Here is a 14,732-nt window from a genome sequence, read left to right as displayed (position 1 = left end):
AAAATTTTCTATTCTAAACAAATTTCTGCAGCCAGAGCTTGGCCCTTTCTTTTCTTCCCTTCCAGCTCTGCCTTCCCTCTTCACAGGAGGCACTTTAAAAGCATCTGAACATTTTCCTTGGAAGTGCTCATGGGAGAGATCCATTTCTCTTGCACACACTCCTCAAAGTGAACTACAGTTATGGACAAACAGCAGAAGAGCAGGGATCTAACTCCATGAGTGGACAGGGCCAGGGAACAACAGTGGAAAAGTTTTCTGTGTCCAAAACCAATGTGAAGGTCTGGGTGTTTCAGTAACAGCAAAACTGAAGTCTACAAGCCAGGCCTTTCTCATCCAGCTTCTCCTGCAGATTGCTTCATTGCCACGGCATGACTTGGCTAACCTTGCTTGTTTATCGTCAGTGCTTATGGGCATTGTGCTCCCGGGGTGTTGCATGTACAGCATCCGTATCAATGCCCTCTGTGCTATGCCAGAGGAAATACTTCACATGGCTACAGCAGCACTGGAGGTCAGTGGCAGCCCTGTCTGGCCCGTGTCCACCCTGCTAGGTAATTTCAGAGTGATGTGATATCATCACACCATAGCGTGTGCTGCTCTGAGACTTGTGTGGGGAGGAGATCCCTGTCCACCCCCTTCTTTCTCTGGGGACATGAACTCTGGGCATTTCAACTCGTTTTTCAGAGTGATGTGATATCATCACACCATAGCGTGTGCTGCTCTGAGCCTTGTGCGGGGAGCAGATCCCTGTTCACCCTCTTCTCTGGGGACGTGAGCTCTGGGCATTTCAGCTCATGTCATGGCTCTTGTCAGAGAGCAGACTAGTCCAGTACCAAGATTTCTGAGTCGCCTCCTGAAGCTGGCAGAAATAAATCAGACTCAAAAAAACCAGGTAGAGGTAAGAACAAAGTATTGCTTTGTTCCAGTCATTGAGGTTACTCCTGCATTTGGTGTCTCTGACCCAAGTGCCTTCAGGCAGGTTGTAAATGTGTCATCCTGGTTTAAATCTCTAAAAATTTACCTTCAAATTGTAGGAGAGTGTTTGGCAGCCTCTGTCCTATGATTAACTCTACCAATCTAAATCAGTCAGGTTGGAAATAACTGGCACTTTTTTTATCTCCTGCTGGCCTGACTGCCTGTGTTCCCAACATGCCCTGTGCTGGGCATGACCCTCTTTCCCAAAGGACTCCAGGATTTGGCTCATCTCTTGGGAGGATATGCAAACCTATAGCTCCCATCCCAGATCCCTTACATATACAAGCACAGGTTTTGTATTCAGGTTATTTCTTACAGGAAGGCTGTGCCTTACCAAACCACTGCCCTTTGGGACACTCTGTTGTGGCTTTTAGGACCAGAGTCTCTTCTGTACCCTAAGCTGCAGCTCTGGCCTGCAGGGAGCTGAGCTGGACTTCAAATCAAGTAACCAGAGACCAGTGCAGTTGTTTGCTGTCAGGAAGAACACAGCTCCTGGTCTCAGCATGTGGCAGCTAGAAGCAGTTAGGGATTCACAGTGGCAGGGCTGGGAAGGCTGCAGGGATCCTTCCCTGCTGGCAGCATGAGAGTGAGAAGTGCTAGAGCCAGCACAGGCACAGGAGCCCATGTCCCCAGCGTGTGCTGTGCTGCTGCAGGAGCTGATGAGCTGAAACGATGTTTGGAACCAGAAAGATGGTGGTGAATACCCTGGAACTGGGAAAGGGATCAAACACAAGTCTCCAGATGGAAACAGAGCAGTTTCCATCAAAGCTGATGACAAGTTCCCTGATAGAGGGATACAGGGTCAGATCTCTGGGCAGCACATCCCGTTTCTCAGCTGGACGCCTGATCTGGCTGCCTGCAGCTCTGTGCACCAGTGTGTTGTACCAATGAGCTGCACTTCTCTGGGGCTCTTCTCAAAAAACAGTTCACCAAGGCCCACTTTGGCTACCAGCAAGGATTTTTATAGTCTGCTGACTTTTAAAGGCTAGCTGCTTTCTGGGAAAGAAGCATTGTACAGCTTAAGTAGCAGTCCACTAAAAGTGATTAGCTGTTTCTGAATCACTCACCTTTTCCAAGCTGAAAATTGCTTAACAAGTCTTACTGGTGTGTACATAATGAGTAACAAATACATTTGCAGAGATCTGGATCAGTTCCCACTCAGGAAAGTAGACTGAACGTATCTGATGCTGGCAATTAATAATTCCACTGGCTTTATGGGAGGGTCAGTTGTGGCTGATCTGCATTAGGAGGTGATCAGCTTTGCTTCAGTAAAGGCTCTCCACCAAAAGAAATGCCTCATGGAGACAACAGCATCTCTGAGGCTCAGCTACTCTGATCTCCAATGCAGTCTTTGCCTTCACTCTCACTTAGGCTTTTTTTGTCTTCTTTCCTTTTGTGCCAAACTGGCCAGAGAGGTCTAACAGCACTGTCCTCTCTGAAGCCATTTCCCCTGAGTGTGGTGCTGACGTGGCTCCTGCTCTGCTGCTCCACTCTGCTCGCGCTTTGTGGGTGAGGAGGTTCCAAATGTCCTTCCAGGCGATGGGTGACTGCTGTGCTCCCGGCTCCCAGCCGCTCTGTTTCCTTCCATTGTCATCAGGGAGGTCAGGCTCAAGGACTGCTGCTCACTCATCTGCCTCTGCTCTTTCTAATTCTCCTTGCCTTCATCACAAGCAGGAAGAGGGAGCCTGCAACAAGCTCCTGGTTTTTTCCAATACACTGGAATATTTTTTCCATGATCTGAGTAGATGTTCCTGGCTTTCACACGTTTTTAACTGAGGCTCCTCTATCACACATGCTGATCTCTGCAGACAGCAGAGAGGCACTAGCTTTATCTCTATGACCCCTCTACCCCAGATCTTTGGTCTTGGTGGGACGACTCCCTGATCCCACTGGAGAAAAGGGCATTCCTCACAAAACCAGAGGGGAGTGGTTTCTCTCTTGTGAAAATCCTTCCTGGCTAAAACAAGACTATTCTGAAAAACAAAGTGTTGGAAGTAAAAGAGTGCACGTTAGGATTTTTTCTCACCCTAAATGAGATGGAGACCTTGGAGAGTAGCAGAAGCTGCTACACCCCAACAGAAGTAACTACACCCTAACAGGAGCATCACTACCACAGTCATCAAAATAATTTATCTAATGAGGCTTGGGGCTTTGCACTAAAATTTCTAGGCAACCAGAAATGCCTGTCAGTCATCACACTGTATTTTGTTGTATTAACTTCAGGGAAGCCTGGTGTTGGGCCTCACTTTATCTTTGCTCAGTGGTATCTGTGGGATGTGGAACTGGCATTGCTTCTGCCAGGTTTTGGGGAGCTGCTGAAACTTTTGCATTATGCCTTTTGTGACTAAATCAAGAAATGCCCACTGATCCAAAGTACCTCTCCTCCATTGCCAGCTGCTCCTCTGGCCAAAACAAGGCTATTTAGCAGCCGTGCAGTACAGAAGCATTGTCAAGGATGAGAGGGGTTTGTGTAGGAGGAAGATAATTCAGAATATGGGCTGTCACTTGCTGCCAGCATCAGGGACAGTGGTCACAGCCTAGTGCGTGCTGAAGCCATCACTGGGCTCTTTCTGTTTTTGCCAGAGGGGCTGAGAGATGGCAAAGCCAAGCAGAGCATAACCCCAGCCCTGACCATCACATCACAGGTTTTTCACTGGGTATCCTGCATTTTGGTCACCCCCAAGCCAGGACACAGCAGGAGGAGGCATTCCGTGGTACCTGCCAGCTCTGTCCTGCGCGCCCAGCGTCCAGCACAATGAACAAAGCTGGCCTCCCCGCCGAGGCTGCAGTGACAAGGTTTTTCCCAGTCAAGGGAAACAATCATCACTAGGGAAACCTTAACTGCTTTTTAAAGAGCAAAAGAAAACACATTCATTCTTTTAAACATGGAAAACTAAATGGCCTCTTTTTCCTTGGCTGTAAGTGCATGGCCGTGGAGCGGGCTGGCACGGAGGGAACTCTGCAGGCAAAAGTTCCCCCCACTCATTTAGTTACTAAAGAGGAGGGCTCTGTGAAGCAAAGTTTGCCCTTCTCAGCCCTTGCTGCCTTGGTTTTTTAAACCAGAAAGGCTCTGGCCACCTGACCCTCCTACTTGTGAGTAAAACATCTTGGCGCCTGCAACAGCACAGCTTCATGTCACTTCCTAGAAAAGCTGGAAGGGAAGCCCCCATGAGCAGGGCTTTCTCCAAAGGGAAGGGAAAGCCAGGGTGTCACTTCAGCAAGTCCCTGGGCTGCAGCAACTCCAATGAAGCCTGGGGAAGCAGTGGGCATTGGTGACACTACTGTCTCCTTATAGTTTTCCTCCACCTCTTCTGATCCTAGGATATGTCATGATTTTCCTGGGAGAAAGGAGCTGAAGTTCTTTTCACAATTGGGAAAATCATTAATTTAATGCTGCTCCCACTCTTTTCCATCCCCTGGCCCAGCTGTGTAATCTTGCCTCTAACCATGCATGCTCTAGTTAATAAAAAGTACTACAATACAGGTCCAGCTCCTACTATTTCCAGGAACATTTGGTCCCATAAAACCATAAGAAAGCATAATTTCAGCAAATTAAATCAGTTACTGCCTATCTCTCTGGCTGAATGCATGGAAAGGGAAGAGCACCCTGCTGGCTCCATGCTTGGGGAATAACACCAGTCAAATTCCACCAGTGTCCATGCTGGGAAAGGGAGGCAACAGGCACTCCGAGAAAGGCACGTCTCCTTTGAGCAGACATTAAAAGAATAAATATGCAATAGAGAAAATGTACAGCGAGCACTGAGCTCATCAGTCACTTTTTGTTTAATCTAATTAAACACAATATATCCTCTGACCTTCTGCACTGGCACTAAATTCTCCTGTGTTGTTCTTTCCATACGAAGCTCTATTGACAGATGGGGAAAGCCTAGAGTTTGCTTTAAGCTTCAGATAAGTAAAGTTAAACATACAGCAGATAAAATTGTTTTGCCAGCACTCCTCTCCCCCTGACCAATTGTAGGTGCTCACTGGGAGGGATTAACTCCTCTGGCCTGTATCCCACTCCTGGCTTGGGATACTGCTCTGTGCAGTAAGCAAAAGCTGTAAGAGGGCAGAGGCAGAAGCAGAGTGCTGCAGAAACCATGAGAAGTTATTTTTTAGAGTTGGTTCTGCAGTTGCTGAGCCTCTTTTCGATGTGGCAGACTGTTAGGGAAAACAGTGCCATTCCTTGCTAAATATATTTCCAGAGTCACTAAATAATTTACTTAACAGCTAATCAGTTGGTATTTGCTGATGCTAGACCAGGTTTTAAATAAAAAGTGTCGAATTGCATCAGGCACCTCGTGCATATTCCCTGCTTATGCAGGCTCCATGCTCTTGCTGCCTGTGCAAGAGTGCAGTCAGTCCACACAGCTTCCTGAGTTTTCTGGGAGACAAAGGGCTGGGTTTGGGGGAGAGCTGGGAGCCGGGGTGCCACATCAGGTGCAGGCTTTGATCATGCAAAAGGCTTGGAAATGTGCTCACCTTTTGAAATGATCACCTGCGGGTTCACCTCCTTGCAGGCAAATGAGAAGAGCACGGATCTGCCTTTCACCTGCATCACTTGGTAATGCCACCTGCACAGCTGTTCCTTCCAGTATGGTGAAAAATCCTTTGGGGAGTTACCACAGCTAACACCTCCATGCACCTACAGCTGTGCCTGTGCTCCTGGATGTGTGAGCAAATAACTCCTTGAAATGTAAACCCAAAGTTACAGACTACTACTGAGCCCGGAGGCGATGACCTTATGGTTCCCAACAGGCTAACAGTGTTAAAGAAGATTTCTTTACTGTAAATAGCCTTAATACTCCCTTTGTCTATTAATAGCACCAGGCAGGGCAGGAGGCAGTGGTGGGGCTGTTTCCTGCGTGTGGTTGTGGAGTGAGACTGGAGTGGTGTGAACCTCGTGGCTCTGGTTTTCCATGGCCGGCTGCAGAGCCTGGTTGGCATGGCTGGGATCCCAACCCATGGGCTTTGAGATCTCTGAATGCACACCAGTCTGATAAACAGAGACCTCTTGCCAGGGTGAAGGACCCTGCAGAGGGTAAAAGCTACCTCCCATCTCTATTGGGGCTCAAGGGAAAGTACAAAGCCTGATTTTTTGGAGCAGCACTCTACCTATGGAGAATTTTGCTATCTTCAGGCAAAGGGAGTGGCAGGATCCCTGGGGGCATTGGCCAGTGTTGCTCCTCTGTGATCCCCTCTGCATCCTGTCCCAGAGATCAGATGGAGTCATGCAGCTGCTGGTTTAGTGGGGTACCTGTGCCTTGCAAAACAGCCTTTTGAGCACTGCCACAACAGAGCAACATTCTTTTGGGGAAGCAAACTTTTCCTTATTACATTAGGAGGGGGCTCAGGTATTAAACAAAAATCCAGTGGCTCCTGAAGGAATCTGAGAGACAACAGTCCCTCTTCTCCCCTATTAGTGTCCAGTGGCTGTCCCTGTGAGAAACTGGGAAAAAGGGGCTCTGTGAATCAGGATTGTGGGTCACCCCTGCAGCAGTGACAACTGACCTTGCAGTCGATTTCTAGCAGGTTGGGAGTGGCTTGAAACAGATGAAGCTGCCTCAAGCTTCACCATAAAAGAAGTCATTACACACGTCCTTAAAACCTGGCTTGGAAATACCTGACTGAAGATATGCCTGAAACCAGGTGAGGCCTGGATGAAAACGTTTCCCTCTGGCATAAAGGGGGTGAGGATGTTCTACCTGTTGTGGCTGTGCTGAGTGACTGGCTCTCTGACCCATTCACTTCAGCAGAAGGGTTGTTTTTGTTGTGTTTTGTGTCTCCAGGGGACTCAGGGTCATTACCCTGCCCTGGGAGCAGTGCTGGAATGGAGGGCATCACTCCTGGGAAAGCCCTGGCAGGGGGAAGGCAGGGTGCCTTGCCCTGCTTTAAGGACTGTTTGCCTCCATTCTGCCTTCACCTTTAAGAACCTCAAGGTTTTAACTGTAAAGTTCTAACCACCATGAACCAAAATCTTGGCTTGGGAAGGCGCATTGCCTTGGCATGTTTCCTGGGACCCAGTGACTTATGATGCTGTGCTGCAAGTGCGGGGAGGACTCCTTCTTTTAGAGGAGGTGGGTCACACTCGTTTAGAATCCAAACTCCCCCGGAGACTTTGTCTTCCCCCTTTTTTCATGACATCAGCCAGGACTTGATGTTACTATTTTAAAAACAAAAGGAGGGGACACCCCCCCGCTTCCTCTTCGCTCTGTGCCAGAAGGAGAACAAAGAACAGCTAAAACACACAAGTTCTGGCACTCTGTGTGGAAATAAAAACATTCATCCTCATGTCAGGTAGGGAACTGCCCGACCCCCCTGCCAAAGCAAGCAAGCCCTCGGCGCGGAGGAGCCTGGGAGAAGGGGATGCCCGGTGTCACCCCGCGCTTGGGCAGCTCCTGCCAAACTCCTGCAAGGCTGTACCAGTGCCAGGCTGCGCCGGGACGCTCCCGGCCACGGGCAGCCTTCCAGGGAAGGGCTGCCCTGCTCCTCCCAGGCTGCGAGGTAGGGAAAGACCTTGATTCTTCCCCTCTCCCACTCTTGTCCTGCCCGCCACTCGGGCAGCCCCTGCATCTCCCTCCTCCCCAGCGGGCTGGTGCGCGGCGCAGGGATAACCCGGTGTAATTTCCACGCTTTAGACACTAACATCTTTGTCTGGCTTCTTGCTGCTCGCCATTTAAACATGTCAGCAGTTCCCAGCACGGATTCCTGTGCTGTGAGTTCACCCCCAGCAAGCATCCAAGCTGCAAGTTGGGGCTGCTGGCTCTTCCCTGCCTGTCTGTGAAGCATTACTGGAACAGGGGCCAGTTCTCCAAACACGAGGAAGAGATTACTTGGGCTTTCTGGAAGGCTCCCTCCCATGCCTTCACAGCGGAGCAAATGAGGATAATTTATCTGCTGGCTTCCAGCTGAACCCAGAAGCTTGGAGCAGCCAAGGACTACACTGTTTGTCCCAGCTCCTGCAAGAAGGCATTTTTCCATTGTTGCCCTTGTATATCGTTCACATAATTTGTTTGTGCCGTCACCTTCTGGGGCCAAGATAAGAGGTCATCCCCTGCCTTTTACTGGTGGTGTGTTCCCTAGAACAATCCAGGGAAAAACTCGCAGGAAGGAGCCGTTGAGGGAGGCTTTCGTACGTCCAGTGCAGCCTTCGTTACAATCATGTAAATAGTTTTGAGCAATCTATCTGGTGAGAAACACAACGTGTCAGGAGGGAATTGTTCTCTGAGCTGTAGTTACAGATGGGCCAGAGCAGGCGGATCAGCACACGTGGGTTGCCAGCTTAATGGACACAGCAGCTGCCTTTCAGGGGGAACAAAAGCCAGGCAGGGAGCCTCTGTGTGCCTGTGCTCTTGTTCCCCTCAGGACCTGCAGCTCAGTTTTCTGGCTGGATGGCAGTCCTGGGTTGCCTTCCCGCTCCATCTGCTGCGATCTAATGCGGTGCCCAGGGATGGGTTAATGTCCCTGCGGTGCTCAGGGGTGGGTAAATGTCCCTGAGGTGCCCAGGGATGGGTTAATGTCCCTGCTGCTCCTGCAGAGGGATGCAGGGAGTGCAGGGACAAGGCAGTGTGGATGGCTGGGTGCTCTGCAGCAGCAGCAGCCAACTGGAACAACGCTGTAACGCCATCTACTTTAGTGAAGTTACTCGTGATTTTTGAATGTAGAGTTGAGGCCCAGTGGCTTGGCACAGCACAATGGGAAAAGAGCAGATTTTCTGTTTGCTTCCATCCTGCGCTGGCTGTGGTGCCTCTTTCCCTGTCCAGAACAGCTGCATGCTGCCTGAAGTGACTTTACAGACAGTAAAAGCTTAAAACATTGCATTCATCTTCATGATTTTTTTTCCCTTTAGAGCAAGTCATGGAGGAAGATCAAGAATATGGTGCACTGGTCCCCGTTTGTGATGTCTTTCAAGAAGAAGTACCCTTGGATCCAGCTAGCGGGACATGCAGGTACAGAGCATGGGGAGGGACAGAGTGATGGCAGGGCCCTTCATTATCCCGGGTTAATTAACTTTGTTGGCCTCAATTGCTTTAGGCTGCTGCATGAGTGTCACAGCTTCCAGCTCCCAGTCTCCCAGGAGAGTGACTGATCTAAATACTAGTGAGGGTAATATGAAGGTGCTCTGGGCTTTCAGTCTCCCAGGGCCAGCATGAATTATTGCTGCTTTTTCCTCAGGCAGCAGAAAGCTGGGTGCTTTGGGTGAGAGCCAGGCCCACCTCCTGACCCACTGCAAAGCAGGTGGTACTGCCAGCACAAAGGTGCCCCACACATGAGCATAGACACAAAGATGTGAACCCACAGGGAAGTGCACAGAGGATGTGAAGCAAAACGTGTTGGGTGCTGCAGGGCAGGTCTCTGCCTTCTTGGGGTGTGACAGTGCTGGTCATAAACCTCTGGCAACCTGAGCTTTTCAGTCCCTGCCTGTAGGGACTCCTTGGGTGCAGGTGTAAATGGGGATGCTTCCAAGGTGCTGGGCTGCCATTCCTATCCCCCTGCCATCCAGAGCAAGTGCCACATTGTCCCTTGTCACCCTCAGGTAGTTTCAAGGCGGCAGCCAATGGCAGGATACTGAAGAAGCACTGTGAATCGGAGCAGCGGTGCCTCGACCGCCTGATGAACGATGTCCTGAAGCCCTATGTCCCTGCCTACCACGGAGACGTGGTCAAGGATGGGGAGAGATACAACCAGATGGAAGATCTGCTGGCTGAGTTTGACTCCCCCTGTGTTATGGACTGCAAAATGGGGGTCAGGTGAGTGGCACTAGGGAGGTTTTCTGAGTTTTAAGATGGGATTCTCAAAAGTAAATGCATTTCCTAGGTAAAACTGCCTGAAACACACAATTAAGAATACCAGGCTCGCCTGTCTTCAGGTAAAGCTCAGCCAATACCATGAGAGAGCCATGGGGAAAGCTGGGTATGGAAAGGATACACCAGGCTCCTTCCTTCTCTGCTTGTTGACTGTCCTGGATGCTGGCAAAGGTTTGGTGTGGTGTAGGGAACAGCACTCTGCTTGGGTTTGAGTACACAGGAATGGCACAGTAGCTGTTGGGAGGTTCTCTCTGCCGCATGAGGACACAGCCAAGGGATGGGATGTAGGAGATCTTGCCCAGGGTGCCAGAGGGGTGAAATAAAGACGCTTGAAAGGCACAATTTCAGTGAGCGAGAAATTTTCCGTCTGCTCAGCCGTTGCTCCGATGCGCACTGGAAGGATAAAATGCGTGTGCTAAGTAGTTCAGTGCCTTTCATGCAAAGCTCTTGAAATATTTCCTAACAGATGAGCAACATTACCCGTGTCCTCCTTGAGAACCATGTCTCCAGATCCACCAGGATCCCAGGCTACAGTCACTTGGCCAGCAGCAGTTTTTGAGTGAGCCGTGCCGCAGCGGACAAGGGTGTCCCAGAGCAGATGTGAGCAGGGCTGGTGACCCCAGGTGGCTGCCAGTTTTGGAACAGCCTCAGGCCACCCCTCGGCCCTGGGTGTGCTGCAGGCTGGTGGCAGGAAGGGTTGAGACCCCCCTCGCTGGCAAAGGCGCAGCCAGACATGGTGGAGACGCGCTGCTGGAAAAGCTGATGGTTTCTGTGGGAGGGAGGAATCTTTTTTTTCCCCTCCTGAATCCCGATGTGAAACTCGAACTGGCGTGCCGGGCTGTCGGCAGGGAAGAGGCGGGGAATACTTTCCACCAGAGGGGTGGAGGGCCCAGCGCAGCCGTGTGGCCCCGGCTGGCACACACATGCTGCTGTGGGGAGGAAACAGGACTCACTCTGGACCCGGACAGCAGCCACCAGAAGAAGAGCTGCTGGACGTGCTGCCCAGGTGCTCCTGTGGCTGGCTCTGGGAGGAAGAAAGCTTCCCATGCACAGGTCACATGTCAGGTGATTTATGCACCTGGGGTTTTGGAGCTCAGGCAAGGGGGCAAATGTGCTGGGAGTCGTCATCCTGAAATAATATGGTGCTGTGGGAGAAGCTGGTGAGAGAGAATGAAGGAGTTAATGCTGTGGAATGGGGCATCCCCATGGCTGAGCAAATAATCTAAACCTCAGGGGTATTAAACCTGTCCTCTGAGCCAGCAGCTTGCTGCCAGGCAGATACAGGTTTGTTTTTGTCGTGCCAACCTGGCTTTGGGATGTAGCAGCCTACTCCAGTCACTCCTAAACAAAACTTTGTCTTTCTTAAGCCTTGGTGATGGCACAAGCCTGACGCCTGAGCCTGGCGATGGGGAGGACCAAGCCAGAGACATTGATGATCTGTCATTCTCATAAGAAATTCTAGCTCTCTGGGCAGTGTGAGCAGCACTTCTAGTATGCTGCTGCTTTATTCAGCTGTTTTATTCCATCTGCACCAAAATAATGGGTTTGGTGATCTCAGGCAAGGACTTTCACTGCTTTTACCTGCAGTATTTTTCAAGGGGCTGATGGCCTGAGGATGTCTGCCCTAAGCAAAGGCACCAGCTTGCCTCATGGGACACAGGAGCACTGTCCCACAGAGTCCACTCAGCACCCTCCCAGTTTGTTTTGCTTGGTTCTGGAGGTGAATCACACAGTGCTGGGATTTTGGCACAAGGGACATGGGCAGAGGGCACTGTCCCTCTGCAGAGCTGAGCATGGCTAGTGGGAGGTGTAGAACAGTGACAGATAGGGTCACTCCTGTGTTGTTTTGCTGGGACATCTCACCCAGCTTGGTGGGCTGTTTGAGGAGGGCCTGGACACTTACCAGGCTGAGCCAGGGTTGACTGGGGAGCTGTGAGAGGAATTCTGTGGTGGTTTATTATGGCTGCAGGAAGCATTACGGATGCAGGAAGCATTATTGTGGATAATGGTTTTATGCATGCCAGAGTGCAGAACTTTGCCACTACTGTGCTCTGGCATAGAGGGGTGCTTCTCTGAAGTATGGATAAAACTATGGTCTTTGCACACTCCTCTGCACATTCCATCCTCTTCCCGCCATTCCCCCATCCTGGCTGCACTCTGTGGACCTGGGGTGGTGGTAAGCACCTGGCCAAGGTTGCATCCCTTCCTGTGCTTCATCTTGAAGAGAAAGCTTTTACTAGGAAGTCCACTTGAAGCAGACCTATACTGGGCAAAATCATCCCCATCAGTGTAACAGCCCTGTGTGAAAACACCCTGTTTAGCAGCTGGTGAGGCAGAGCCCTTGCGGTGCAGAGTGAGGGAATGCAAAAGCACAGAGAGAGAGACACGGGGGCAGCTTTGGCTGATGCTCAAAGGGAGCAGCAGCTGATGCTGAAGGATGGGACACAGCAATGTTCCTCTTGCCTTCAGTTTAGCTGGCTCCCAGAGCATGTGCGATTTCCTGGGCATATCTTGAAAGCCATGTTTAGCTCAGGTGGGAGCTCAGGTTTCCTGAACTTTGGGGTAAGCTCAGGACAAGGGATGGCACAAGGAGGCTGCTGAGGTGGCAGCAGCAAGGCCATGAGAACCTGTAAGAAATAACTTCCCTTGTTCTTGCCAGATTGGCTGTGGTTCCTTGATGAACTGAAAAGATATCGGGTGGTGATGATGGAGTGATAATTAAATCAGGATCTATTCAGCCACAATGAGGCTTGCTCCATTATTTCCTATGCTGCACTACTCCTTAGGGATCAGCTCTCCTGGATCAGCCTGATTTCTGGGGCAAGGCTGTCCGTGGGTATATGACACCTCATGTGGTGGCCCTGCTCATACACCCCCTCACTCCCTGCAGAACGTACCTAGAGGAGGAGCTGATAAAGGCCCGGAAGAAGCCGAGCCTGAGGAAGGACATGTACCAGAAGATGATTGAGGTGGACCCCGATGCCCCCACCGAGGAGGAGAACGTGCTGCGGGCAGTGACCAAGCCCCGCTACATGCAGTGGAGGGAGACCATCAGCTCCACCGCCACGCTGGGCTTCAGGATCGAGGGCATCAAGGTGAGTCTGGCCAGCTGTGCAGAGCAGGGCACCAGCTGCTGGGAGTGCTGGCTAGCCAAACTCACAGAGGTACACACACAGCAGGCTGCTGGTGAGAGCAGCTCACACCTGGACATCCCTGGCCCCTGCAGCCAAAGCACCTCACCCAGGGCACTGCTGCTACTCTGAAAATGCTGCTGAGCTCAGGGCATCCTGAGAATGGTTTTAGGCATAATCTCATTACATTAGCTGCTTGGCTGATTTCCCCCTCCCTGCAAAATACAAAGTGCCATCTTCCAACTTGAAGACTCACATTAGTTGTTTGCTTTCAATTCTGCTCTGCCATTGGGCTGAGCCATTAATCCAAATCCCAGCTTGAACGTGTGCCCATCTGTGGTTGGAGCTGTGAGCTTAGCCACAGTCAGTAAGGAGGGTGTGTTTACCAGCCTGTCCAGGAAGATTCAGCAGCTGAGCCCTGTGAAATGGGACAAACACACACAGCTGCACTTTCTGCCAGCACCTGCATGCACGTGTAACCTGCTGACTGCTCTTGCTCAGAGCAGCACTCACGTTTCTGGAGACGCCAGCTGGGATGCTTCTGTGTCCCCAGCAGATGAGCAGCCCAGGAGATTTTCCCCAAGGAGGCAAGAAGGTTGTCTGGGATGGCCCTTGAACAGTTAGGTCTGTAGCCACGGAGTATTAGTGATACTGCTTGCATGAGCACTAGCAATGGCCTGTGCTTTTTGATAGCCAGCCAGTGTGAATTAAAGGTAATATCACACTTGAGCCAAGCGTTTCATCGCATGCCTGGGCATGGTGTTGGCTTGGCAGCCACGGGGAGCTCTGTCAAGTTGTGTTTGCAGTAATTCAGGCTTGGGTAGCTGCTGAGGGCCCAGGCAGTAGCTCAGAGCAGCCACTTACTCTTAGTGGAAATGATGGCTCAATATCTGCTTGTATCTTTTTTGGAGGAGTTTCTTTCTCTTGATCACAGATTATTTTCCTCCCCTCTGAGTTGGGCAGAATTCTCCCAGAGTGCCTGTCTGGATCTCTGTAGCCTAACCTCCTGCCTGAAGATAGTGGTGTCAAAATGATAGAATTAAAACAAATGAAGCTGGTCCCCAATAAAGCCCTCACATCAGACTTCCATGGTAGCATTGCTCTTCACCTCACCAGCAAACTAATGCAGGTGTTAGACCATGGGTTTAAAAGGTCAGCAGGAGTGGGTCACTCAGAGCTGCTGCTTCTAACCACCCACAGAAGGGCATTGTCTCTTGCTCTGTGCATGTTGCACCTTCTTCATTCAGCTGTTTCATGGCCAGCAGGATACAGTGCATTTACCTCTAACTCAAACACTCTCAGAAACCCCAGGAGCAGCTCTTGGGCTGAGCCCCTTCAGAAGTTTCCTGGCAAGCAATGCAAGGCACCCCTGCCCATCCCGTGTCTCTGCCTAGGATGCTGATGGTCCCTGCTCCCCACAGCAGCTTCCTGCAGTGCCTGCTTAGGTCAGGGCACTTGCCTGCTCATGCAGCTCTTCCTGATCTCTCCAGGTCTCCCAAAGACCCTTTCCTGCCGTGGATACCCATAAGCACACTGTGAGCTGCTCCAGCTTGGGAAAACCCAAAACCAGCAATCCCATTGCTGCTGTTTTGCTTTTTATAAAACTGAGGCTGTATTAGAAAGGGGGACCAGTTGGGACTAAAGCTCCCATGCACTGCTTCTTCCCCTGCTTTCTTGGTGCAATCAGAAATACCTGTTTATAGTCCAGCATGATACATCCTTGGCCTCCAGTGGTGCTCCTCAGTCTGGGCATGTTTAGGGGGCAGGCTATATACGAAGCACTTGAAATTAAAAAATGTAAAAAAAGCCCCAAAAAACCAAA

General features: G+C 50.7%; 1 protein-coding gene across 1 annotated transcript in view; it reads left to right on the top strand.

Annotated features, from left to right (window-relative positions):
* ITPKB (inositol-trisphosphate 3-kinase B) overlaps positions 1-14,732 on the top strand; it is a 66,920-nt gene that overhangs the window by 42,572 nt on the left and 9,616 nt on the right. Inside the window, exons 3-5 of the mRNA XM_041425088.1 lie at positions 8,822-8,921; positions 9,509-9,722; positions 12,670-12,874. Of these exons, the coding sequence (XP_041281022.1) occupies positions 8,822-8,921; positions 9,509-9,722; positions 12,670-12,874 (519 nt within the window). The remainder of the gene's footprint in view (positions 1-8,821; positions 8,922-9,508; positions 9,723-12,669; positions 12,875-14,732) is intronic.

The sequence above is a fragment of the Onychostruthus taczanowskii genome, unplaced genomic scaffold (assembly GCF_017590055.1).
Source record: "Onychostruthus taczanowskii isolate IOZ18803 unplaced genomic scaffold, ASM1759005v1 scaffold87, whole genome shotgun sequence".
NCBI lineage: Eukaryota > Metazoa > Chordata > Aves > Passeriformes > Passeridae > Onychostruthus > Onychostruthus taczanowskii.
This window is presented reverse-complemented; position numbering and strand designations above follow the sequence as displayed.